The sequence below is a fragment of the Centrocercus urophasianus genome, unplaced genomic scaffold (assembly GCF_019232065.1).
Source record: "Centrocercus urophasianus isolate 14NV4802_14NV808 unplaced genomic scaffold, USGS_Curo_1.0 seq_34, whole genome shotgun sequence".
Lineage (NCBI taxonomy): Eukaryota > Metazoa > Chordata > Aves > Galliformes > Phasianidae > Centrocercus > Centrocercus urophasianus.
In genome coordinates this window covers 929,633-956,472 of record NW_024884911.1, presented here as the reverse complement: position 1 = coordinate 956,472, position 26,840 = coordinate 929,633, and the positions used below count along the sequence as shown (strand labels likewise).

Below are 26,840 nucleotides of genomic sequence, written 5' to 3'. Positions count from 1 at the left end.
CGGTGCGGTGCGGTGCGGTGCGGTGCGGTGCGGTGCGGTGCGGTGCGCGGAGATGAGCGCGGAGCCGGACGGAGTCTCGCTGCGTTCCTCCTCGTCCTCGTCGGGTTCGCTGGGCTCGGCGGCGGGGCCGGCGCTGCGGCCGCTGTCGGCTAACGTGCGGCGGCTGCACCAGGCGCTGACGGCGCTGCTGAGCGAGGCGGAACGGGAGCGCTTCATCCTCTGCCTCAACGCTTACCACGGCCGCCGCAACGTCTGCGATCTGGTGCGCTCCCTCCGCGCTCTCCTCGACGGGCCCCGACGGCGGCAGCTGCTGCCCCTGCTGCGCCTGGTGCTGCCGCGTTCCGACCAGCTGCTCTTCGACCAATACACGGCCGAAGGGCCGTACCTGCCGCCCCCCGGCCGCCCCCCGCCTCCCCCGGGGGAGCTGCGCCAGGTGACGCTGCGCCGGAGCAAAGCCCACGAGGGTTTGGGCTTCAGCATCCGCGGCGGAGCCGAGCACGGAGTAGGGATCTACGTGTCGCTGGTGGAGCCCGGCTCGTTGGCTGAACGGGAGGGGCTGCGCGTCGGGGATCAGATCCTGGGGGTGAACGGCAAGCCGCTGGACAGAGTGACCCACGCCGAGGCCGTCAAGGTAACGCGGGGTTCGTGCTCGACGGGTGTGCGCGTCCCGGAGCTGCTCTCTCCCCTTCGGCCCCGTGTGGCCGCTCGGTGACGGCTCGGGCTCGTCCCGAGTTTCGGAGCGCGGTGCGAAGCCGTTCCGGGGTCCTCGGGGCTGAGCGGTGCTGCCGATGTCTCTGTGTGATGTGGCAGCGCCGACCGTGCCGCTTTCTTCAGTCTGAGAAGCGTTTGGAAGTTGGAAATTTGCAGGAGCTGCACTTAAAGTGCGCACTGAGCCGCCGAACCGTGCTGCCTGCACTCAAAGGGAGAGAAAGAGAGGCGCAGAGTGCCCAAAGCAGACCAGGGAGAAGGAATAGAAGCTCTAATCAAAGGCGCAGGGCTGCTGACAGCTGTATGTTTGGAGCTGGTACTCGGTATCCCGAGGCTGTGTCCGTGTGTGAATGACCCTAAGCCATTTCCTAACTGCATAGCCACGATCGTGTGGCGGCTGGGCTCAGCAAACCTACGGAGCTGGGGAATCAGCCTTCAGGGCTGCAGCTTGCAGGCAGTGCACGGAGGGTCGGTGTGTGGGGCACTGAGACCCTTTTGTCGCTGTTTGTGCTTTAACTCTTCCATAAGAAGCCAAAGCAGCCTGCTCTGGGCAGTGCGTTTCTCCAGCATTGAAGTTGTGTGGCTGTGAGCTCCCCGCTCTAGCCTTAAATCTGTGCTCCATACAGGGGCACATCTGCTGCCTGGCAGCAATGCTGGCCATCCTGAGACCCTGAGGGAAAAGTCTGTAGGAATTCTTTCTTTCGCTGCTGTTTTGTTCTAATAACAGAAAGATAAAGTCAACGTTTCTGGAAGTCAGCCTTGCAATTCTGTGCTCTTAAAACTGTGAGAAAAGCCCCACGCATTTCATCTGCAGCAATGGGGAGCCAGGTGTCAGAAGCTCTCATGTCTGCTGAATGATCTGTAATTCAGCCCACTGCGCCAGGTAATTCACATAATAACTCTCAGTTTGTTCTCTAATACAACGTATGTGATGCCTTTTAGACTCTATTAATATCGTGTGAAGCTAAGTGCTTCCTGCACAGAAATAATTCCCGTAGGATGCAGTTTGGTAAGGGCTTGCTCTGTGGTGAGAGCTATATTTTACCACTGCTATTTTAATAGGAAAGCTTAAAAACTGTCTGTTTGGGAGCTGAACTTCTTTCAGCTGTTATGTCAGTCCTGGAGCTGCACTGGAGTTCCTGCATCAACTCCCATCCAGGTGCTGTGACCATGGGGAGCTGCAGGGTGACCCCAGGAGCCCAGCTCATGGTCAGTGTCACAGTTCTGCAAGCACTTCTGCTCCATCAGAGCAGTGCAAACTTTGTGGCTTGGTGGGGAAACACAGGTTTGGGCTTTCTTGATACAAACCCCAGCTGCAGAGCGCTCTCCCAAGTGCCTCCTGCCTGTTTCTCTCTGCCACGATGCTGTGGCTCTCTGAAAAGGAGCACATTTTAGTGCTGTGTTTCCACCTCAGCTGTCCTGCAGCTTGAAGCTGCCCGTCTGTGGCAGCCTTGCTGTGCAGAGCCTCGCAGTGCTGGGAGGGAGGCTGTCAGAGCTCATTGCTTGGGGTGTGGGGGATGGCAGAGCTCAGGAGCTCCTCTGTGCCCAATGTGCTGCAGGGATGCTCAGCTGTGAGCACACGCAGTGTGACAGTCTGTAGGTATTTCAGGGAAAATGAGATTAACTTACAATTATTTTTTTTAATGACAGGATTAGCTGAGCACTCCAAAACAATTCACTTAAATGATTGCCTTCTTAACCTTTATGTGAGCAGTGGAGTTTTGCTGCTTGGCTGCTCAGTGCTTTCTCTTTCATCCAACTCAAAATTAAATGACTCCATTACAATTACAGCTCCATCATCCCGGCGTTCAGGACTGCACTTCAGACAAAGATCACTGTCACTTGAATTATGGCTTAAGAGACAGAGCTTGTGTCGTCTGTTGTACTTCTAGCAGGCAGTTGGCTTTCATCAGCCTCGCTACAGTTTGTGCTTGATTTTAACAGAAGTGCTGAAAGTTTGTGTTAATAAGCTCTAATATTGTGTCCGGAGCAGCTGAGGTGCTTGCAGATGATGCAGAGACGTAGCAGAGGTGTGCAGCTCTGAGCAAAGAACAATTCCACCTTCCGGGCAGCTTACAGGAAAGCAAACTGTGTTTTCATTGCTTCTTCTGATGACTAATGAATGGATGATCGCTATGGGACTTACTTGCTGTGCTCAGTGATCCCACACCGTGCTGCATGAGCAGCTGGCAGGGATGGATGCAGCCCCGTTCTGTGAGGGGCTGGGAACCGAGTCCTGGGTGGAGAATGGGGAGCAAAGGCAGTGCATCAAGCCTTGGTTCTGTAAGAGTATCAGCCTTGTTGCTTTCAACAAGGGAAAAAAGAGGGAGGGAAGGAGCTTGCCCTGGGACTTGGAGGCATCTGCATTTCAAATCGTTGCAATGCTCCATGCAGGGCAGGGCTCCTGCTGGTGTCACTGTGGCACTCATGGCGCCCTGGGGCCGAATGTTGGGCTGCGGGTGACGAGGTGCTGCTCCGTTGTGGCAGCGTGCTAATTGGGCCTATCAAATTAATGCTGTGTGTGAGGTGGCTTGGGGTGAGCGTGTGCATCTGGGGCATCCCTGGCCCTGTTGCAGTGGGGGTTTGGCTGCTGCACTGCTGCATTCCTCAGTGGGAAGTTGGTGGGATTCCCTTCGTTCCACCAGCCCTAATGAAATGAAGTATTGTACCGATGCAGAAGAATTAGGTGGAGGTCCTTAATCTCCCTGCTCATAGTGTGAGGATGCTGGCACATGGCTTTGGTGTTGGCTCCTTCAGTGGGGCCGGTGTTGCTGAGAGCATCTGTGGTTCTCAGAGTACAATAAATGTGATTTGCTGCGCTCCTTGTAAATAAATAGTTCTGTCTTGGAAAGATAACCCAAAGGACAAAGCCTCTCCCTCTTCTAGAGGAAAACAAAAGCACTGTTGTGCCACACAGCTGGCAAGTGGAAGTATCTCTTACTCTGTTCCTCTGTCCTCAGGGAAGATGATGGATTTCCTTGACACTTCCCTCAATGCCATGTCTCCTCGGAGAATGATTGGGCTCTAAATCCCTTCTCCTGAGCTGACAGCGTGTCTGCTGGAGCGACGTGGCTGCAGTGAGTGCTGCTGTCACCGCTGCCTGCAGCACCTCTGCTCCTGCCCAGTGCCTGGGTGCTGTGCTCAGGAGCTTTGTGCCGGCACTGCTGCTCGCCTCGTTTACCCGCATGGGTTCTTTCAGAGTTCGTTTTTCACCAGGTAACTGACCGTCTCTAGGCAGTAAGGGTTTGTGGATGCTGCTTGCGTTATTTCTCGCTTCTCTGTGTGCAAGAAAGAGCAGAAAGGAGTTAGCTTTTATCTGGGTTGTTGTTCTGAAAGCACGGAGAGGCGATGCGGAGCTCCTGCTGCTGTTAAGGCTGCCTGGGGCTGTGCGAGGGATGCACGGGGCAGCGCCCGGCTCTGCGGGTGGGAGCTGGGGGGGTGACAGCGGGCTGTCCTTGGAACTGAGATCTCCTCTGCCCTTCCCGGGTGACAGGGACACGGTTTCCCGATGCCCCGAGGCTAACTGCCTGCAGTCACAATTACGCATGCATTTACATCGATTTGCATAAGCACCTCTTGTTGAAAACCGAACTGCTGTCGCCTTTGCCTTGCGAGTGGGAGAGAGGTTGGGCTGATCCTCCTGCAGGTCCCGTCTGTTCTGCCGAGGAGTCTGCCTCACCCCTCCATCCTTCTGTGCCCACCTCTCATTCCGCGCTCCACCGTGAGTGCCTCTGCTGCCCTCCTTCTGCCCGTGCACCGCTTCTCTTCCTCTGCCTGCAGAGGAGCCAGGCACTCAACGCTCCTCCACCTCCCCGTGCAAGGTCCCAGCCCTGCCCCTGCAGCCCCCACCCCTGTAAGCGCACACAGGGGCCGCTCCATCCCCTCTGGCACTCGGATGGGTGCCAGCTGAGCCGAGCAAAACCGAGCTGAGAGGCTCGGTCCCATCCCAGCATAGCTCAGGAGACAGCGTTCAAACTTCTGCGAATCACTCCTGGGTGGTGCTGGAGCTCGCACAGCTCCCTCTGCCTCCCTCCTGTGGCATCTTTGTGTTCCTCTCCCCTCAACGCTTTGCTCACTTTTGCTTTTTGGGTGGTTTTTACCTTATTTTTTCTTGGACTTGGTGGAGCACTGTGTGTTGCTTTGATGGATAACCCCACGCTGACCCTCACAGCTCGCGGATGGAGCTGTGCTTGGATGCCCGCTATCTGAGCAGCCCCTAGTCTGTTATTTTTGGAAGCAAGCATCTTGCTTCTGCAGTGAGGGGGAGGATGGCTCTGAGTTAATGCTGCTTGTTTCAAACTGCGATCTACCCACTAAGAGGATGAATTGGAATAGATTGCTCATTTCATTAGCAGCAGAGGTAAGCGAGTGGGCTGCGTCCGTACGAGACGCGTGTTACAGTCAGGCTGCCAGAGGAGTGCCAGTGATTAATTGCCATTCAGTTCTGACATCTGTGTTCCTACCAGAGGATTTCTGAAGGCCCGGAGATGCTTTTTACACAGCCTTCAGCCTTTCAGCTTCCTCCAGAGTGTGAAGAACATGAGAAGAAGGGGGAAGTCCTCCATAGCGTGAGAGCAGCGTTGCGGCGCTGCTGTTACAGCCTTCACACCGTGGTCTTCTTCATATGAGTTATAGCTGAAGTAAAGCCAAATCACTCTGAGCTTGGAGCAGAGTGCAGCAATGTGCTGCAGGGCCCTGGGGAAGCGAGGTCTGCGCTGATGCCGCAGAGGGATTAAGGAGGTGGAATTATTTTATTTAATGGTCCACTGCAAATGGGTTTGGTTTAGTGTGCCCATCAAACAACGTGCTTTGTCAAGAGCTTGCAGCCTGGATAGTGCTGCTGAGGGGGCACCTCTGCAGTGGTTGGGCTTCAGGATGCGTGTGCCTGAGGAAGAAGCTCTCCCTGTATTCATCCCACCCACAGCCCTTCTTTTCTCTCCATCAGCCCCGCAGGGCAGAAGCCTGATGGTTTGCAGAGAGGGGTACAAAGATGAAGACCTGCACTGAGGGTTGGTGCAACTGGCCAAAGCTGTGCTCAGGTGGGCTTTGGGACTGTGTGCAAGTACATTCCAGGAGGCACAGGGGGGAGAAATGAGTGTGGTTAGGCTGGGCAGTGGTTCCTGCTGGTTGCTTGGCATTCATGGAGAGCAGCTGGAAAATGGATGCTGTCCTCTGCCACGGATATATGGTGCCTCAGCACTCCTGTCTCTGCTGAGGAAGATGCCTGTGTGGTCTATGAGTAAATCAGTGCCTTCGGTTCCAGATTCATTCACACAGTATCTCTACACCCAAAGCACTTTCTGTTATCAGAAGCCTTCAACCTCCACCTCATCTCGGAGCTGTTTTGCTGGGGCAGCCCCACATCCAGCTGGGAGCTGCAGTGCTGGGGAAGCCCTGGGGATCCTGCTCAGTGCTGGGGGGGAGGAAAGAGTGAAGAAGAGAAGTTCTCCCCGTGCAGGAAGATGGAGAGTCGCCCTCAGCCGCAGCTCATTGATGGGTGCCTCTGTCTCTGGCTGTGCTGTGGGAGCTGCTCCCATTTGGCTCATGGATGCCTCATGTTGCAGCTCTGCTGCCAAGCGCTTCGTTAAGGTCTGGTTTGCTGTGTGGATGTGCAGAGGCTCCATAGACCTGTGCCAGGTCTCGTTCCCATGCCTGCTGTGCTTCATTACGGAACGTGTGCTGTTATCCCTGCTCTTCTGCCTTCCTCCCCACAAAGGGGCTGGGCTTTGACTTCTAAAACAGCAGAGATTCGCCAGCCGGTGGGACCTGCAGCCAATGTATTTACCCCAGAGGCTGGGACTTAACTTAAAAGTACAAATAAAGAATCTTCTCAAGCTGGTGGAAGCTCATGAGTCAAAGATCTGTTCTTGTAAATAAATTCAGCTGCAAATGTGCTGACCTGCATCGACAGAGGCTTAAGTGCCTTGAGAAAGTGTGCATCTGAAGGCTGGGGCTGGAAAAGGACTGAGGACATCCCCGCTCTTCCTTTGGAAGGGGCCAGAGGCTGCTGGCAGTTACATTATTTAGCCTTGAACATCCAGCCCAGGCAATGGGACGTTCTACAGATGTGTTTGCTGGTGAGAAAAGGCTGATTAATTTGCTGTCTCCAGTAATTAAGTTCTCTGTGTAACTCTGCAACTTGGAGAAAGTCTGCAGTGAGTTGGCAGTGGCCTCATGCCTGTGAAGGCACATGGAGCAGTTTCATCACAACTCAAGCTGAAACCATGCTGGATTCCCATTGCTTCTCATGAAAGCAGGACTGGGATTGCAGGACCAATTTTTAAATTTATTTTTCTTTCTTTCCTTTTTTTTTTTTTTTTTTTTTTTTTTTTAAATTCTTCTTTCAACTGGCATAGGATTGCAGGGGGAGCACTTTGCATGCTCCAGTCTGACCTGGGGAGCAGCACTGAGAATGCTGTGATGTCTGCCTTACCCCATCCAGATAGCATAGCAGCAGTGCCATTTGGCACAGGGTCTCAGTGAAATGGAGGATGAATGTGGCCAGGAATCCTCATGCCACAGCACAAATATCAGTGGTGCCAAGCAGAGATGTTCTGAGCAGCCATCCTTGTGCTCCAGCAGGGTCCCAGGGCCCTGCCAGCTCCTGCTCTTGTGTCTCTTCTTCATCCCAGGCTGCTCTGTCCCTGTGGTGCTCGGCTGTCACCTGCATGCATAAAACATCTCCCTGCTGCAGGAGAGCCCATCTCCTGTAGCCTCATCAGCAGAGCTGCAGGGGGATGTGAAAAGCCCTGTGTAAATCTCTAGCTTCTCATGCCTGGAAAGTTTGCTGCATCTGTTTCTTGAACGCCTCCAAAGGCGATGACTGCCACCTGCATGGGCAGCCTGTTCCAGTGCCTGATCTCTGCTTTGAGGAATAAATTTTTCCTAATATCCAACCTGAACCGCCTCTGGTGTGACATAAGGTCATCACCACTCATCCAACCCCCACCTCACCACTGCCTCCTTTCAGGAGCTGTAGAGAGCACTGCCATCTCCTCTGAGCTCCCCTTCCCCACGCTGACCCATCCCAGCTCCCGCAGCCATTCCCCATCACACCTGTGCTCCAGCCCCCTCACAGCTCCATCCCATCTCTGGACACGCTGCAGGGCCTCCATGGCTGAGCTCACCATGGAGAAGCACAGCAACCGTGGCTGGGGAAGCTATGGGAAGTGGAAGTGCTCTGCTGGGGCTGCAGGTTTCACAGCCCTCGTTCCAGCTCTCCAGGCATGTGGTGACCTTGGGAGCACGTGATGGACTGGCAGCCAAGCTGCTGTATGTGATGGGGAGGTGGTGAGCTGGATCCTTCAGCTCTGGCAGGGAGGAGCAGGAGTGATGCCAGGCTGGAGCTGGGACCCGGCCAGCCCAGCAGTTCTGATGACATTACATTTTGCCCATGAGCTGCAAGAATTGGTTCTTCACTGTCACGAGCTTTGCTCGGCAGCTTTTCTGCTCAGTGGGGAGAGGAGACCTTGCAGGGGCAGCTCATCAGAAGGACGCATGTATGGAAAAATACAAAGCAGCTCCTTGCTGAGAGCAGATCCTGAGCATTGATGTTCTTGAGGCCTCGGAGGGATCAGCACTCACAGCTGTCCCCAGAGAGCTCCCATAATGTTAATGTTATTTTAATAAAAGCAATGCCAGCTCCTCGCAGTGAAAGTTGGGGAGGCAGGGGAGCAGTTGCAAATAGCCTTATCTGCATCTCAAGGCCATCTTGGTGCATGCTGTTTGAAATAGATTTATGTATTTGTTAATGGCTGTGCTCATTAATTGCTGGCTTGTCCTGGGAGGGCAGCTGGTGAGATCATAGAATCATAGAACGGCTTGGGTTGGTAGGGACCTTAAAGATCACCCAGCTCAAATCCCTCTTCTGCAGGCAGGGTTACCAGCCTCTTGATGGCTGAATTTCTGGGGGAGCTGTCAGTGTCTGTTGGACATCAGGAGCATTACTAAAGATGGAGCTTGGGACCAGCCTGGGGGGGAGCAAAAGTGCTGCTTTCCCAAGCACTGAGCCCATTCAGAGGGTGCAGAGAAGGCTCAGTCTGGGATTCAGCCCACGCCGGGGCTCCCTGCAGGCAGTCAGTGCCCTATACACGGCTTCATCTGCTGATGGGGAGAGCATATTTCCTCTATCATCGACAGCATCATGGCCTGGGCACTGTGGTAGTTCAAGAGAATATAAAAATCTGAGCTGTTTCACTGGCTTTTTCTATCTCTCATTACATTCTGCGGGTGTGCAGAGTAGCTTGACATCTTTCAGCCTCCAGGAAGGACAAAGCCTGTCCTGTCGCTCCAGGGCCCCAAGGCGGATCGTCCTTCCCCATCCATAGGCATTGACTCCCTCTTCTCTGTGCCTTCCCTTCCAGGTTCTGAAAGGCTGTAAGAAGCTGAACCTGTCCGTCCATTCGGTGGGACGCATCCCGGGGGGCTACGTCACCAACCACATCTACACCTGGGTGGACCCGCAGGGCCGCAGCGTGTCCCCACCGACGGGGCTGCCTCACCATCAGAACAGCTCGCTGCGCAAGGACGGCGAGAAGAGGAGCCACCTCCAGCTCCTGCAGGAGGGAGATGAGAAAAAGGTGAGCAAGGGCAGCACGGCGGGCCTGCCTCGTGTTACCTGCTGCCATGCAGGTGCCGGCCATCTTCGCCAACTGTGTGGTTTTTGCTTCTCTGTGTGCTGCGAAGGCTTGGGATGGAGGGGTGGATGCTCTCCAAGGTGGTGAATAGGGAACCTGTTGGTCCTGTGCAAAAAGGAGATGCTATTGCCTCTCTGCTGCTTATTGGATATCCAGGTACTATCATATGAGTGAGCAGCCCGAAGGCATGGAGTTACCCGAGCCTCAGTATTTCCATCTTGCCATCTAGAGATCACCCAGCACTTCGACTGTGTGCCCCCAGCTCTGCCTGGAGAAGCTGTAAGGGATCTGTAAGCTGGAGGCTCCTGCCTCAGCCAGAAAGGGGAAAATCTAATACAGGATGAGGGAGTTTGCTGTTGAAATATTCATGTTGGCCACGAGGGAGAAAGGCCTATTATTTTTTACTTTAAAGAGGAAAGAAAAGCAACTGCTGCTGGCTTGCTAGTGTCCCCCACCCCCTACCACTCAGTGTCACCTTGATGCAGCCCCAGCAGAGCAGATAGGCTCTTTGAAGCTGCAGGCAGGAGGTGTTGCTCTGCATGTCGTTCCTTTGCTGCATGCTGGGTATCAACATGCAAGCCTGCAGCTGTGTGAGCCCCTTTCCAATGCTGGATGTGCAGGGAGATGTGATGCAGGACTTGGATGCTTTTGCACAAACTCACTCTTGAGCTGTGAGGGGCACCATCCCTATGTTGCCCTATGTGACACATTCAGGCCTGAAGCTGCCTGGAGAAACTGTCCCTGCTTCAGGCTGTGCTGCTCTGGTGCCATTGCTGTGATGCCATTTTACGTGGCAGGGCACTGGGGAGATCTGCCAGCCTGGAATGCCCGTGCTTCGTGGTACTCCCAGCTCGTGGCATGCTGCCTTCAGCAGCTCTTTGCCAAGCTGTGAGTAGCTCCCTGCCTGGCTTTCCCCAAATCTGTGCTCGTTCTTCCACTCCCTGGCATGACCCATAAAAGACCAAGGCACTTCTGTATCCAAAGCGTCCTGCTTTGCCAGCTGGCAGTGAAAGGAAACCCCACCATGAAAGTGATCCGTGATGGAGAGGGGTTATTTGGTCCGACTGCCTGTGCCATGAGGCACAGCACGTGCTTGGAGCTCCAATTAGCAGAATCATTTTGTCCTGACTTTGCCATACACCCCTGAGAGGTGAATCCATCCCTATAACAGGATAACGGTTATCCTCTCGCTTTTTTTTAATTGTTATTATTTGTTTGTATGCATATTGCTGCTGTAAATGTTCTGTTGACAACTATCATGCAAATAAATGCAACCTGTCTCTGGTTAATTCAGCACAGTCAGCTGGAATTGACAGGTACCCCCGAGGGCTGTTTGATTTCTGGATGTTTGCACTTCCTAAGGGAGAGGCTGGGGATTTGTGTGCTCCCCCCCCTCCCCCCTCACACCCCTCTGCTATTTCTAATTGATCTGAATGTCCTGGAACACACAGGCCAAAGCTTTCAAGCTGGTGCTGTTTGGGGAAGCGCAGCGGATTGGATTTTAGCCCTGCAGCAGGAGGTTGTAAACCAGAAAGTTTGTTAATGCTTTGCCACAGTTCAGTGAATCTGCTGTAGTTAAGGTGATGTTTCCAGTTTTGGCAAGGTGAAATTCAAGGTTGGTGGAGGCATCCCACATTCGTCAGGCAGTAGAGATGCCCCTGTCTGCCTCGAGCCCCACAGGTTCCCACTGATGTTTGTGATCTGTCCAGACTCAAATCCTCTGGATTCTGACAATAGCAAAGACCACTTAGGCTGTGAATTGTCATTGTTGTGCTTCTGGAATTGACAGCTTATTTCATTAAAAGCACTTTGGAAATCATCAGCCGGCGAAAACTCAGAGGTGCTGCTGCGCTGGGAGGGAGAAGAAACGCTCTGCAAATGCTGGGCTGCTAATTCCCTAAGAAATGCCATTTCATCGACTAAATCCTTGCTCTAATGTGTTGATGGCCAGGGGAACTGCTTATTCCTTTATGTTTTTGGTGCAGGAGAAGGAAGAAAAAAAACATACGCATAGAAGAGAGTGTCTCTTTGCCTCCAGGCAGTTTTGTGCTCAAAGGTAGCTATATTACAAAAGAAAAAAAAATCCAAAAAGGAGAAATATATCTGTGATATCATTGCACGGCTTGGATGTTATTGAGAGCCTAATGGTGACTACTTGAGCATGAAGGATAATAGAAGCAGGCGAGATGAGGACAGATTTCTTCCTATTAGATGACAGTGATGTTTTCCATGTGGAGCAGTGCTGCTCTCCTCTTGCAGTTTGCTTGCTCTGACCTTGCTGAGCTTTGCAGCCAGTCCGGGCTGCTGAGGATGTGTGGTCACTTCTCCATTCACCTGCAGTTTTCCTGCTGCTCCCAGCCCTGCAGCTGATGGGCTCTGTGCTGGCCCTGCTGGGTGGAAGGTCTTTCAAACCTGGGTTGCTTGGGCTCTATGTGCTGTTTTCCACTTGCTGCTCCTCGAGTCTGGGTTTGGTGTGTGTGCAAACAAAGTGGTGGTGAGGCACTGGAACAGGTTGCCCAAGGAGGCTGTGGATGCCCCAGCCCTGCAGGCATTCAGGGCCAGGCTGGATGTGGCTCTGGGCAGCCTGGGCTGCTGGTTGGTGACCTGCACACAGCAGGGAGTTGGAACTGGATGAGCACTGTGCTCCTTTGCAACCCAGGCCGTTCTATGGTTCTGTGATAAAGCAGCTCCTGCAGCACCACAGCAGTGCTGTGTATCTCTTACTCCATCTGATGCTATCAGGGTGGGGAGATGAGCTCAGCTTCCAAATCCCTTGGGGCAGTGTTGAAAGGAAATGTAAACATTCGAATCCAGCTTAGAGCAGTGCTGGCAAAAGGTGTTTATTGTCCAGGGATGCATAGCAGAGGGGGGAATGCAGTCAGTACAAAGCTATTTTCACACTGATCTGTGGCTGTGTGTGCTGTGCTGCATTTCTGCTGCATGGATTGTCATCAAAACTGGGGAATTATTGAAATGCATGGCGAAGGCATGGCAAAGAAATTATAGTAGGAAAGAAATCCTGAATGTTGCTTGGGCAGAGGGGGAAGAAGGAGGATTTTGGAACTGCTGAATGCTTTTCTGCTTTTGAAAAATACACTCAAACTTTTTATAATGGAATTGTTCAGTGAGAGCAACGTGTTAATGCAAATAAAGAGTTAAACTGCCCTTGGGTTGTACGGGCAAATGCTGTGCTGGGTGTAGGCAGTCTGCTTGGCCCTCTTCTCTGCCCTCCCTAAAGAGACACAGTGCTCAGAACACGGGGAAGCAGAGCTGGGCTGCTCCCATCCTGGCTGGATGTGGGTAATTACTGAATAGACAAGCCCAGGGAGACATGGCAGAATGACACCTGCTGTCATCGTGGGTGGTGACAGCACAGGAACCTGGCTGTGCTCAGAAGCACAGAGCTGAGATGCTGCTGTGCAGTTTTTGGGTGCCATGTAAGCATCTGTTCCCCCTCCTCTGCAGGTGAACCTGGTCCTGAACGAGGGGAAGTCACTGGGGCTCATGATCCGAGGAGGGGCAGAGTACTCCTTGGGCATCTACATCACCGGTGTGGACAAGGGATCTGAAGCTGAGAGCACTGGCTTGAAGGTAAGAGGATGGGAGGGATGGAGAGCTTCAGCCGTAGCACAGGGCAGTGCTGGCACACAGCTGTCAGTGTGAGGCCACTGCTGCAGTTCTTGGTCCTGTGCCCTCTCCCTGCTTTTCATATCCAACCCCTTTAGGTTTGGGGCCAACGTGTGCATGAGGTGCCCCGTATGCCTGCAGGGCTGTGCAGGGCTGCTCAGTGCGAGGAAGCTGGGCTCACTGCAGTGCAAACAGGTGCGTGCTGCTTTCATCCTGCAGCGCTGGCATTAGTAAGGATCGTGTCCTAACAAGCAGAAACAGCACGACCACCCTCGGGGTGAGCAATCAGCAGCCTAACCTGGTGTGACATCCACCCTAAAGGATGCTCTGTGCAATCACATCGTGCACTTTTGCTTTCTGCATTGCAATCCATGGGCTCTGAGTGCCTGTGTCCTTGTGTCAGTCAGTCTGGGTGGACACTGAACTCCCTGGTGTTCTCTCAGTTCACTGAAATGGTGGTAGACTGTTGAATGTTGAGGGGATAATCCTGATATTTAACAGGGTGGGCACCTGGTGGCATCAGAAGATTGCATCCAGCTGGGCACTGAGCTCACTGCAGTCCTCTGTGTAGACAGAGGAAAGAGAGGGAGATGTTTGCTGGGGGAGTTCAGGCAGTCTTGAACTTGTCCTCTCCAGGCTCCTGCTCCTCTCGTGGAGGGAAGAACTGCTGGTAAATGTGATTGCCAGAGAATGCATTGCTGTGTTCTGCTGTGCGGGCTCAGCTGGAGCTGGTGGAGCGGTTCCTGCTGACATCTCAGGCACTGGGTACTTTGGAGGGTTTTGCTGCTTCCTCTGATGCCAGAGTAGACTTTTTTTCTCATCAGGATTGTTTTGGCAGTGGGTAATTAGCTACAGGCCTTTTCAGTGTTAGCCCTTTTCAGGGCAGAGAATAAAACCCCATTTAATGAGCTGCCGAAGTTGATGCCTGGTCCCCAATATTGAGTTTGCAGCACAGAGGCTGGGGAGAAGGAGGGTGCCAGCTCCAGCTCCTGGTGATGCTCTGTGTGCTGTCACTCATTGACAGTGACCTTGGGAAACGTGCTGCCAGTTCAGCTCTGCAGTCAGCATTGGGTGCCCTGTTGGTACTGCTGACCTCTTGATGTGGCACCTAAACGGGGCAGGGACTTAAGGAAATCTCTCTCTGCCATAGAGCCATGCTTTTATCTTCTCCTTTTGGCTGCTTTTGTGCCGTGCTTGGCACAGCCATAACTGGTGTGGGTGCCCTGGGGATGGATGCTTTCTATTTGTGGTCCTGACACACCAGCTTCCTGTAAGTATCAAAGGGGAAGAAAGATGCTCTGGGGCAAAGGGACGAGCAAAACAAAGCTGTCCAAAGCAAGCCAAGACTCAGCAGCATGGTTTTGCATAAAGCATTTGCTAAATTATTTGCATTATTTGCTGGCAGCCAAAGCAGCACCACGTGGGGAACGTTCTGCAGGTGCCAGCAGGATGTGGGGCTGCAGCACTGCAGCCACTCCAGAATTAAATATTCACCCCTCGGCCTCCTTCATGTTTATTCATCCCTGAACCTTCTGACAGTGCATTCTTCAGGCATATTCAGAAATCCGAGGCTGAAGGCCGTGGGTTGGCAGGATGCTTGCTCCCAGCTCTGTCCTTCTGATGGACGTGGCAGATGAGTTCGTCCTGCTGCTGTCCGTGGCTCTGCTCATCCTGGTTTCTTCTGCATTCGTTGTATTGCAGATTTCAGGTAGCTTTCTTTGAACAAACAACTCAATATTGAGTTTGCAGCACAGAGGCTGGGGTAGGAGGAGGTTGCTGTGATCCATATATACCCATGGATGAGACAAGGAGAGAAAAAAACCAGACTATAAATAAGAAGTGAACGATTTTACATCACCGGTGCCATTCACAAAGCTGCCTCTTGTGTTTTGAGGCCTGCAGACAGATGAAGGTAGCACAGAATAGTGCATGACATGAAGAGGGAATGAGCCATAGGGTGAAAAGTGCAGCGAGGCGATGCATAGCTGTGTGTGCCAGGCCTGACCTGGGCACCAAAGGCAGCACTGTGTGTTCTCATCCAGCAGCAGGTTGTGCTGGGCACTGCACTGACAGAGCATGGAAAGCAGAGGCTTCTTGTCTCCTTGCTTGCCAGCTCCTTCTGGCTTGCTTTTGAGCAGCTGGAGGGTGAGCGGTGCGTTAAATCCATCTAACTGCCTTGAACCTAAGAAACCATGAAAGTTTAATCCCTGATATAGGAAACTATTAAAGATTCATAATTGCAATAAAACTACCTAATTGAATTGGGGTTTTGATGGTCCCTCCCATTGCCTTGCCCAGCGTGTTGAGGAGCTGTGGGAGATTTTTGTCCAGCCTCACCACACACTCATTGGGCAAACAAGAGCCCTTGACTTCTCATAATTGCCTGCGTTGCTTCATAGAGCTCCATCAAATCCAGACACGTTATCTCTTCTCTAAATTTAACAGGCCTAATCTCTTCCATCTGTCCTCTCACCTTCATTGCCACAAGGCATTGTTTCTCTTCTCTGGAACTTTCTGTTCTGTCCTTTCTGCTGGGCAGGCAGGCTGTACGCAGGGAATGCACTGACAGCAAGGTCACGCCTTTGGGTATCACCATTACACTCATTTTAGAGCTGCTCTTGAGACATTTCTTGCCACGGTTTCCTATCACACATCTTTTGCTGCAGGTTTACTCGGTCCTTCTCAAATCACAGCTGCATGCTGAGCTGCAGATCTCCTTCAGCTGTGTCTGCTCAGGTTGTTTCAGAAGCTTCCTCACATCTTGGCCAGTTGCACAGTCCTGCCTGGTTCTACAGAGCATCTTTACCAGCTCCTTCCTGTCTGAGCTTACCCAAATAGTTGAGTGATACTGGTAGATCTTGACTCTATTGCTCTTGCTTTCACATTGCTACTACAGGCATAGAATCATAGAATGGCTTAGGTTGGAAGGGGCCTTAAATATGATCTTGGTTTGATGTCCTGCTGGGTGCTGGGTGCCCCCCCCAGCAGCTCAGGCTGCCCATGGCCCCATCCAGCCTTGGGCACCTCGAGGGATGGGGCACCCACAGCTTCTCTGAGCAAAAAAAGCATCTTCCCCTCTTCTTCCCACCTCTGGGCTATTCAGTAATCCTTAGGTCTTCAGCTCCTTCTGTGTCTTGTTATGGTTTCTCAGGGAGACCCTGTGCCATCCACTAGCTCTGCATCTATGTTTGCAAAAGCGAAAAGATCTCCACGTTCACCTGTCCAGTGCCCTGCTGCCTTCCAGTGCACCTGCAAGGATCACAGATCCCAGGGCTTCTCCAGCAAAGCTCTGGGTAGTGCTGGGGGAAGCTCAGGTGCCAGCAGGGTCAGAGCTCACTGCAGATGGCATGGCATCTGTGAGTCATGTCCTACTGGAGCAAATGGATGAGTCTGGAGAATTAATCCCAGCCCTCTGAGGCTTCCTCAGAGCAAACAGCAGAACGAGACAGACTGAGCTGCTGACTGAGAGTTTATATTGACTCCCTGTGTTGTTCCTTCAGCCTCAGAAGCTTTTCCCCCCTCCCTCTTTTCTCCTTTTCTCCTCCAAGATGGGGTGAGTTATTTAAGGAACTGTCTTGTTCTGCTTGCATTGCAGCATAAAGAAAATAAGATTGCATTTTGACAGAGCTGAGCAGAAGCCTATGGTTAAGCAAAGATATGAAAGAGCAGTTTCAAAGAGGTGGCTTATCAGAAACAGGGTGAATTTTGATATGGGAGTGAGAAGTGCGTGGAATGCCCTAGAAGCAGAGAGCACTTGGGACAAAGGGAAAAATGCCAGATGCGTGCTGTGCTTTGAACACAGCCTGACTGTCTGAAAGCCCCAGAGTACAACAAAGACCCTGGCTGCAAAATGAAAGTTCAAGGGAGCAGCTGGGGAGGAAATGGGAGGAGAGGAGGGGTGAACCCCCAGCTGTCCCACATCCTACAGCGTGCAAAGAGGTGGAGGCTCTGGTGAGGATCTCAAGTGAGCCCTCCATGCTGCACGTGGATGTGAGTTTTGGAGCTCAGAAGGAAGAAGTGGGGCTGCGTATTCATTGGGGGTTGTTCCTAACCAAGTGGGGTCTTCAAGTCCTTCCGAGGGAGAGGACTTGGCAGGTGAGTCTGACTTGGGATCCTAAATAGCTCCTCCAGGCTTCACAGCCAGGTCCATTACTGGCTGTTGGCTTGGTCTCCAGCCAGCAGCACTTGGATCCTCTCCCTCATCTCATTATTTCTCCAGTTGCTTTAGTCCTAATTTGGTGGAGCAGTGGGAAAGGAATGCACATGGTGCCTGCCAGGCTCACCCCGTCCTTGTTCTGCAGGTAGGAGACCAGATCCTGGAGGTAAATGGCAGGAGCTTCCTCAGCATCCCCCACGACGAGGCGGTGAAGCTGCTCAAGTCCTCCCGTCACCTCATCATGACAGTGAAGGACATTGGGAGGCTGCCCCATGCCCGCACCACCGTGGATGAGACCAGGTGGATAGCGAGCTCCCAGATTGGAGAGACCCTCGTCAGCTCCACGGGGTGAGTGCTTGGTACAGCCCCACAGGGGTACAGAGTGCAGAGCTGCTTCAGAGCTCCCATAGGGGCTGTGCAGATGTATAGGGTGGGTGTAGAACGGCAGCACATCCTCTGCCATGAGATGCTGAGAGCCTCATGCCTCAGCCAGCTGTCTGTGGGACCACCCCCAGTGCTTGGATGTTGTGGTGCCCATATCTGGTGCTCATAGACAGCACCTGTGTGATGGATCAAGGCTGAGCGTTGTGGGAGCTTTCCCCCATTAGCTTACAGGCATCCAGGGTGTAGAACAGGGGATGACTGATGGACATGCAGTGCTCAGTGCTGACTGATCTTCTCCCTCCTTGCAGGGTGGTGGGCGATCATGCTGCGGAGGCAACAGCTAGGGTAAGAGCTGCTAAAGCCCTTCCTTAAAGATAAAAACCAGCCATCATCTTTCCCCTGGGAGGGAAGCAGCCAGCCAGACCCTGCCCAGCACTGTGCCTGCAGCTCTGCCTCAGCCTGCCCTGTCCAAGCAATCCTTTACAAAGTGTGCTCCTTTTAAAATGGAAATGAAGCAGTGAGGTTTCACAGGTGGCTCACACTGATAATGGCTTCATGCTGTTTGCTTGGCAAAACACCTCCCCAGCCTCAGCTTTAGTGTTCTGGGGTAGCCCTGGTCTTGTCTGGCCTCATACACCTGTGGTGTGACAGCTCTGCCAGGGATGGGAGCAGCAAGGACCTCCTCTGTTAGATAGAAATCCCTCCCAGAGGAAAAAGCCTTTTGTCTGCAGCCAGATGTCTCTGGCTTTGGTGTTGGTGACACCCTCTTCTTTTGGAGCTTGTGGAAGTGCATGTTACACAAGGTAGGAAGCCCCTCTCTTATGGCATCGGTTCCCCCAGCTCTGTCAGGGAGAAACACAGCCTGCTGTTAGAACAGTGGCAGCTCAGTGTCTGTGCCTGCCGAGCAGAACTGGGAAGCTGTTTATTCAACTGATGCATGATTTCCTGGCTGAGTTAGGCAGACACGGAGCACATGGCTGTGCTGGTGGCTCCTTGGGGTAACCAAAGCGTTGCTCTTTCCAGCATCGCTTCAAATGATGTGAGAGCAGCAGGCAGCTGGGGCTGGTGGGCATGGGGACCATTCTGGACACTGCTGTCAGCTGCTGACTTCTCAGTGTCCCAGACCAAAACCAATCTCCTGTCTTCTTCCACAGCCCGTGTTCTACCGGGGCCTGGCTGGCTCGCAGGTGACGCTGAGCAGCATGGTGAACCAGACCCGGGTCATGCTGGAGGAGCAGGCGAGGCACCTGCTGAACGAACAGGAACGGGCCACCATGGGCTACTACCTGGATGAGTATAAGGAAGGCCATATCTCTGTGGATGCTCTGGTCATGGCGCTCTTTGAGCTGCTCAACACGCACGCGAAGGTGAGCCCTGAGCAGCTGTGATGGGATGGGTCCCAAACTGGGAGTGCAGTCAGGCTCTGACATCTCTCTGCTTGTCTGCTTGCCTGGCCCAGTTCTCACTGCTCTCAGAGGTGAGGGGTGTGATCTCCCCACAAGACCTCGATCGCTTTGACAATCTGGTGCTGAAGAGAGAGATCGAGTCCATGAAAGCCCGGCAGCCTGCAGGACCCAGCGTTGGCACTGATTCCTACTCCATGATGTCCTACAGTGACACCATCTCTTCCTCCAGCAGCCACTTCACCTCCACGACAGTCAGCTCAGCCCGGGTGAGCCTCTTCCTGCTGTTCCTTCACCTTTCAGTCCCTGCTCCTGGCAGCCCTACAGCAAGCTCACATCCCTGAAGTGCTATAAAGGCATTTCCCCAGCATGGAGGGGGTTCCTCCAAAGCTTTCCTTATTCCTTACGGGGTGTGAGGGGCTCACCTCCCCTGGCTGCAGGCTGTATCACAGCACGCTGCTTTTAGAGACAGGGGAAAAGCCAGCAGTGTCCTGGAGTGGCAGGACAGTGATGATTTTTTGCTGGCTTTGAGAGTCCTTTGCCCCATCCATTTGTGTTGCAGCAGAGAGGTGGGGGCTAACCCAGCTGGGTTGTCTGCTGTCACCCCATGCCTGCCCCTATCTGCCAGCTCTTGGTTTCCCATTCTAAACCTCCGCACAGGGGCTGGCTGCCTGCTCCCATCCCAGTGGTGCCCAGCACTCAGGCCACCTGCACCCTATCCAAGCCCCTGCCACTTCCCAGCACTGAGCAGCAGCACTCCCATGTCTCGCTGTCAGGCCCTCGTTGCACGCACCATCTAATTAAGTTATCATAATCACCCCTGGAGCGTGCCGGCGCACAGACCCAAAATTAATTTCCTCGCCATGAAATGCCTTTCATCATAAATGCATTAGCAGCCTTGGAAATTAAAACCTTCTTGAAAAAGAACGGGTGATGAGGGGCTTTCTGCTTCTTCGGCAGCAAGCAGAGCAGCCCACGTGTGGGATGGGTGGAACTGTGCTTCAGGGGCCCATGAAACACAGCCAGTGGGCAGAGGTCTGGCGAGGGGCTTTGGGTGGATGGATGCTTATCTCAGCTAGCAGAAGAGCTTACAAACTTTGCTCTGCTGCTGCTCTCCCTGGCAGCCTTCACGTTCAGTGGGGATGCAGCTGGATGTGGGTTCCGCAGGGTGGGCGTGCGGGAGGAGGGATGCGTTGCGCTGGGGTTTGCTTTTGTGGCTCGTTTGTTCTGCATCCTCCCTGATGTTCTGTTTTCGCTTTTGTGCTTGTTTTCATCTGCTTTTCCCCTCGCACGTCCCCAGGAGCGGCTCTTGTGGCTAATAGACCTGATGGAGGTAGGGGCTGCCGGCGGGCGGAGCTCTGAGCGCTGCGGTTGCCATAGCAGATGGGCTGCGAGTGCGTGCGATGTGCATGGGGGGGGAGGAGGGGACAGAGCCCTCCGGGGGCCAGCACGCGTCTCAGCCACGTCAGCAGCTGCCTCGTGTCTCCCAACTCTGCTTCTCCTTCCCGTGGCTTTGCTGGGCTGTGGGTCTTAGTGCTGCAGTGCGGGCAAGGCTCAGCTGTGAACCAAACCCAAGTGGTGCCAGCATCCTGCTTGCACTAAAGCCTCGTGTGCCGCTGGCAGCTCGAGGCTGTGCTTTTGCAAAGCCCAACAGCACAGATGTCTGAGAGTTTTCCTTACAGATCTTGTAAGGAAAAGGTCTGTACGAGCACCTGTGCAGGAGGTGTCCTCTGGGACACAGGTTAATTTGGTTTCATGGGCAAAGTCGGTGACACCAGAGCAGGTTCCATCATGGATTGGTGAGCAAACATACCAAAAAACAGTCAGTATGAGGCTGATCAGTACGGCGACTTAAAGTGATTTTATCCCAGGATTCTTGAAGGGTGCTCGGAGATGAGGCAGTGTTGTTTGATTGTGCCACCCGCTGGTTGGTTGTCTGAGTATCATCACCACCTGTTGTAAATGGAGGATTTTGATCTCAAGATGAGACCCACAAAGCAGAGGTTAATTGTAGGCTGAAGTAATGTGATGCAGCTTGTCTGATCAGAGCAGTGGGAATTTCTCATTTGCTTGCAACCTAAGCAGCCCTTAAGGGATTTTGTCCCTGCCTCCTGTCTCAGCCCTCATTGTTAGGATTAAGGAATTGAGATCTCTGTTGATTTCGTTTTTCTTTCTGCTGCCTTCTAACAAATATACTGCCATCCAGGGCCTGACTTTATAGGTGCTGGCTTGCTCCCAGCTCCACAAAGCTGCAGGACTGGGTGCACTGCAGTAACTCAGCTCATTCGCCAGCCTGTTGGCTCCATGTCACCAGCAGTAAGGAGAGGACGGTGGTGTGAAGCTGTTCCTCTCTCTGGGAAGTGAACCATAAGCACAAGAGTCAGCAGCCTCCTTCACATCTAGCAGATGGTCTGCATGTCCCCAGAGAGAGCAGAATGAGAGCAGAGGAACAAGGGCCCTCCTACACTTTCAGTGTCTCCAGCACCATTTGCCTCTCCAGCCCCACTTGTCCCATTACAGGGCTGTGCCAGCTCCCTGCTTTGCTCTGAGCCCTCCAGGACAGGCACCATCATCCACACGGATGGCTGATGTGTGCTTTGTGTTGTTGTGTCACCCCCAGATCACTCAAAGTCTGAGATGTCTGCGCTCAGCGCCTGGGGCTTTTGCACACCTGGGCTCCCAGGCTCCTCCGTCTCCATCCTCAAACCCTGCGGAGGTTTGGGAGAGTGGGAGAGGGGGAAAGCTGGGCTGCCGCTCAGGCTGGCGCAGTTATTCGAAAGCAAAACCGTGTGGGAGTCAGGCTGTGTAGTTCTGCTACTGGAAAATAAGGGACTCATTTGGAGCGGTGAGGTTAATTAAAGGCTGATCATCTGTATTCCCCAGAGGTGGTGGTTTCTCCACTACATAGTCTGCAAATGGAAGCTGTTGGATGCGGGCAAAGGCAGAGCTGGAAAAGAAAGAGTTTAGGGACAGAGATGAGGTTCCCCTGGAGCTGGTGGGCCCTGCACTGCCCTCGTACCAGGCACTCAAACCAGCGTGGTCCTTCTGGGCTTGCCAGAGCAGTTCTTAATCATTCTAATCAATATCAAGTTCGGCTGCTCTTGAAATAGCCCTACCTGTCTCCTCCTCCAGCCTCAGACACGCGGTATCACGGCAGAGCTTGGATTTGCACAGCACCAGGTCTGGCCTGAGCCTGATGGTTCTGTTGCTGCTGCCAGATCTGCCCTCAGCCCTGGCTTAGCACAGTAACCCAACAGGTAGGGGATTTTTCTCTTTCAAAAGCCACCTACCACTGCATTGGATTGAATCGGTGACGACATCCGCCCTCATCAGAGGAAGGAGCAGACTTGCAGGCTGACCTCCCTGTTGCTCTTGGAACAAGTCATTGCTCTGAGCTCTCAGTCTCCGGGGTTCCTTCTGAAGCCACGGAGATGAAAGCACTTTGCATCAATGTTTTTACTGCTTCTCTAATGCTTTTAATTGTCTCCCGCATCTATTTTGGGACACTGACATCTTACAGGCACAGCAGTAGCCTCCAGCAGATGGGCAAAACGCAGATGCACCAGCTTTGCAGCTAATCAGTTGTTTGTCCTGCAATAAATAACGTGCATTTGAACACAAACTGTACCCTGCCTGTTCCAGCACAGATGAGCAAACAGCCCTATGTGATGGGAAGGCAGTCAGCCCTCAGTGAACAGCAGTGGTCTCCTCAGAACCAGGAGCTGCTGCAGCACCTATTGGGGAACTGCAGCACGCTGGATTTTTTCTGACTTTCTCTGGCCAGGACGTGTTCTGAGCTGTGTTCTGACCTTTTCTAATGACATTTCGATTCTTCAGCAACGGCAGCAGCTTCTATTTGCATTAAGACTGACCGCTCTCCTTTGCTGAGGGAAATTCTGTCTTTTTCATTGCTTGCCTTCCAGGGAAGATCCAGGTACTGAACCTGACGCCCTCAGAGCTCGTTCCTCCCCTCTCTCCAAACTAAACACAGGTTTGGGTTCAGAGGAGCCCACTGCCCTGCTGCAGAGGATGGTTCCCTGCAGGCTACTCTCCCAGCAGCTTGGGAGAGGCCGTTTCTCAACTGAGTTGTTTGTTTGTATGGTGTGTGATTCTCCAGGAAATAAATACCTCTGAGTGAGGGGTGCTTGCAGGGGGTTTAGGCAATGCCCTTCATCGCTCTGCATGTTCCCTATTGTGCTGGCATTTCAATGATCTCTTGTCGCTGCCATGACCAGGTTTTCTCTGCATTTGCCTTTCCAGAACACATCAGAATTGGAGGAAGGTGAAGACTGCCAGCAGAGCAGCATCAACACCCTGCCAGACATCTCTCTGGTAAGACAGCTCACCTTTGGTTATTGATGATACTGAGTGTTACCCCAGGTTCTGTAGCAATTTGCTCTGTCACCGACCCCTGGTGCCACTGCAGTTGCTGAAGTAAAGCAACCAAACTGCTTTGGAAGAAGGATTCAGGGTGTCTGAGTAAGAGTAGCATCTGTGCTTACAGGAACCAGGCAGAAGTTGGGTGGTTTGTCCTCTAATTGTCCTCCTTTGTGAGTCATGTTGCCAATACTGTCCGAAAGATATTTCTGTGCGAATCAGCTGCTTTAGTGGTGCCCTGGGTGCGTGACTGGCTCTGTTCTTGCTTTGGCAGGATGACCTCTCGTCCTTCCCAGAGGAACCCCCCAATTTCAAGCCTCCCCCTCCTCCCACAGCCCCCCAGATGCTGGACCCCTCCGCTGCCCAGCACAGGAACCCAGGGAAGGACAAACCCAAGCGCCCTTCCTCCGAGTCCTCCCAGTCAGGCCTCTTCTTTGTGGCCCCCCGAAACCCCACACCCCCTCCGAGCCACTCTGAGAAGGACACCATCAGCGTGGCCTCCACTGCCACCACCTCCACCGAGGAATCCTCCCCGAGCGCCATCTATGCCACCATTTCCCCAACCCCGCGTGGCTCCCGACGGCAAATGGACCCCCAGCTCTCCCTGCTCGGCCATCCCCCCATCGGCCCCTTCCCCAGGGTGCAGTCCCCCACCAGGCTGACCAGCCCTCCTGCAGATGGCCCTGCGGCTGCCGGCTGCCAAAGCCCCGCGTCCCCATCCCCACCTCCACCCCCAGCCCACCCCGCTCCCCCTCCTCCCAGCCCTCAGGCCAACCAGCACTTCATCATGGTGGAGGTGCACCAACCCAACAGCGAGCCCGATGTCAACGAAGTGAGGCCCTTGCCCCAGGCTCGAGGTGGGTGTACTGCCAGGGTAAAGGCAAAATTGGAGGGTCCCCGTTGCTTTGTTTATTGGGGTGTTGGCTGTAAGTCCAGTTTGGCTTTAGCTTGGGGGCTCATCTGCTCACACAGTCCCAGTGCTGGGCTGTGGGATGGGAGTGCATCCTGCAGGAGGCAACATCCTTTGATCTGACCAGCAGCCTGTTGGAGAGAGATGGATGTGAAAGCTGGACTGTTTGGTGCGTGAAGAGTTGGTTGGATCGTCATAGCCAGAGGGCTGTAGTCAATGGCTCTGTGTCCAGGTGGAGGCTGGTCAGGAGTTGTATTCCCCATGGCTCCAGCTTGATGCTCGTGAACATCTTTATCAAAGACCTTGACAATGGTATCAAGTTGTACCCTCAGCAAGTTTGCTTTGTGGTGCATCTGACACCGTAGAAGGAAGGGATGCTGTGCAGATGGACCTGGACAGGCTTGCGCACATGAACTTAATGAGATCCTACAAGGCCAAGTGCAAGGTGCTGCATTTAGACTGGGGCAATCCTGGACATGAGTACAGATTGGGAGAATAACTCCTTGAGAGCAGGCCCGTAGAGAAGAACTTGAGGGCCCTGATGGATAGAAAGCTGGACATTAAGCAGCTATGTGTGCTTGCATCCTGGTCTGCATCAGTAGTGGGCTGGCAGTGGGCAAGGAGCAGATTGTCCCTCTGCCCTCCTGTGGCCCCACCTGCAGCGCTGCCCCCAGCACGGAGAGGTGTGGGGCTGTGGGAGTGGGTCCAGAAGAGGGCCGTGAGGATGCTCAGAGTGGCACTGCCGCCCTCCCGTGGCACCGCTCTCCCACTGCAATTAGTTCGTTAATCACGGTATCGAGAGGAACAAACACCTGCCTCAAGCACCGTCCTGCTCGAGCGGTGGGACCCAACGCTTCCAAAGGGGACATTCCCAGGGCTTCAGTCCTCCCTGCAAGGGTTCCCGATGCCCATTTCCAGGCTCCTTCTGCACCCACATCCTGCATCCTCCAAGGGGATGAAGCCCCAGTCTGGCAGCTCATGCTTCCGGAGCAGGAGGGGAAGGCTCTGGGTTGGCTCGCAGTAATTCCAGCAGGATCCTCGAGCTCACCGTCCTCTCCCAACCACCCCAATTGATGACCCAAACTGAATCCCGAATCCAAACTTGGGGGCACTTGGTGCTCCCGACACACATCTCTACTCTTTGGGATGGGTTCACTTGGGAACCTCGCTCTAAAATGAGGTCCAAGCAGGGGGGACCTGCCCAGCCCCGGGAGCAGAGGAGATGTCCTGGCACAATCAGTCCCATCATCCGACCCCCCTCTAACAGCCCACATCTCTCCGCAGCCTCCACGCTCTCCCAGCTGTCAGACAGTGGGCAGACCCTCAGCGAGGACAGCGGGGTGGACATCGGCGAGGTGGAGGTCAGCAGCAAGGACAAGAGCAGGCAGCCGGTCCCTGGGAAAAGCAGAAGCCTCAAGGAGGGCACAAGGAGTGAAGGGACAGCAGAAGGGGCCTCCAAACCGGTGAGGATGGGTGCTGGGGGAGCTTGGGGTCAGGGATCAAAGGAGAGAACATCGCTGACAGGACAAAGGGGAATGGTTTTAAACTGAAAGAGGGGAGATTGAGATTAGATTTCAGGAAGAAATTCTTCACAGTGAGGGTGGTGAGGCGCTGGCGCAGCGTCTTTCCCTCTGCCTTTGTGTGCTGTGGGATCGCAGTGGGTGGCCGGAGCCCCTCAGCATCACTGCCCTGTGCCCACAGCCAGGGCTCCTGGAGCCCACCTCGTGTCTGATCCGGGTGTCCAAGAGCGCGCCGACCTTGGGAATCGCCATCGAGGGCGGAGCGAACACGCGGCAGCCACTGCCCCGCATCGTCACCATACAGGTAGGGGGAGCTGAGGATGGGGAGAGCTCGGCACACGTCCCAGCCCTGTGCTCCCCCTTGGCTTGGGAAAGCCCCACAGTCACCTGCTGTCAGCCGTGTGGCTCCAGCCCTGCCCAGGGGGGATTTTCGGGATGCCTCCATTCTGTTAGGGAGGACTTGAGGAGTGGAGGGTTGTTCACGTGCTGTGGCTGATCCCATAACATGAGGTGTGTCCCGGGAATGGAGGGCTCACTGCAGACGTGCAGGGGAAGTGGGCAGCCCCAAGAACCTGCCAAGTGTGGGGGCTGGGGAAGGGAGAATGGTGGATGAGGGCTGGGGAGCAGCGCCCGCAGCTCTGCCCTCGGGAGCAGCCTGCTCTGCTCTTGGAGCAAACCTCAAGTTACAGCAGCAGAAGGGCAGAGCTGAGCCCGTCCCTCCTTTGCAGCGCGGCGGTTCAGCACACAACTGCGGGCAGCTGAAGGTGGGCCACGTCATCCTGGAGGTGAACGGCACGGGGCTGCGGGGCAAGGAGCACCGCGAGGCTGCCCGCATCATCGCCGAGGCATTCAAGCTGAAGGAGAAGGACTACATCGATTTCCTGGTTACAGAGTTCAACGTCGCCCTTTAGGAGCCACGTGGGACCCTGGGGGGCACCCGGATGGGAATGGGAGGCGACGTGGGGGCACCGGTGCCCCCCCCACTGCTGCACCGCAATGCACACGCAGAATCCCACACCGTCCCCAGCTGTCCCCCACGGGGCTGAGAACGGACAGACTCGCACCCATTTTGGGGCAGGGGTGCCCTATGCCCGGGGGGGGGGGTAAACTAACCCTATG

The 26,840-nt window shown here is 54.0% G+C and overlaps 1 protein-coding gene across 2 annotated transcripts; it reads left to right on the top strand.

Annotated features, from left to right (window-relative positions):
- The first annotated feature begins 52 nt into the window (after positions 1 to 52).
- Positions 53 to 26,632, top strand: WHRN (whirlin). Of its 2 annotated transcripts, none has more exons than XM_042830836.1 (12): positions 53 to 631; positions 9,072 to 9,287; positions 12,810 to 12,935; positions 17,273 to 17,475; positions 17,820 to 17,856; positions 18,666 to 18,878; positions 18,971 to 19,183; positions 23,175 to 23,246; positions 23,566 to 24,148; positions 25,486 to 25,664; positions 25,903 to 26,025; positions 26,450 to 26,632. In XM_042830836.1, exons 1-12 carry the CDS (start codon positions 53 to 55, stop codon positions 26,630 to 26,632), a joined length of 2,727 nt encoding a protein of 908 aa, XP_042686770.1. The 2 variants fall into 2 exon arrangements, with proteins under 2 accessions (XP_042686770.1, XP_042686768.1); XM_042830834.1 differs by having other exon boundaries at positions 17,273 to 17,477; positions 17,810 to 17,856.
- The last annotated feature ends 208 nt before the right edge of the window (positions 26,633 to 26,840 follow it).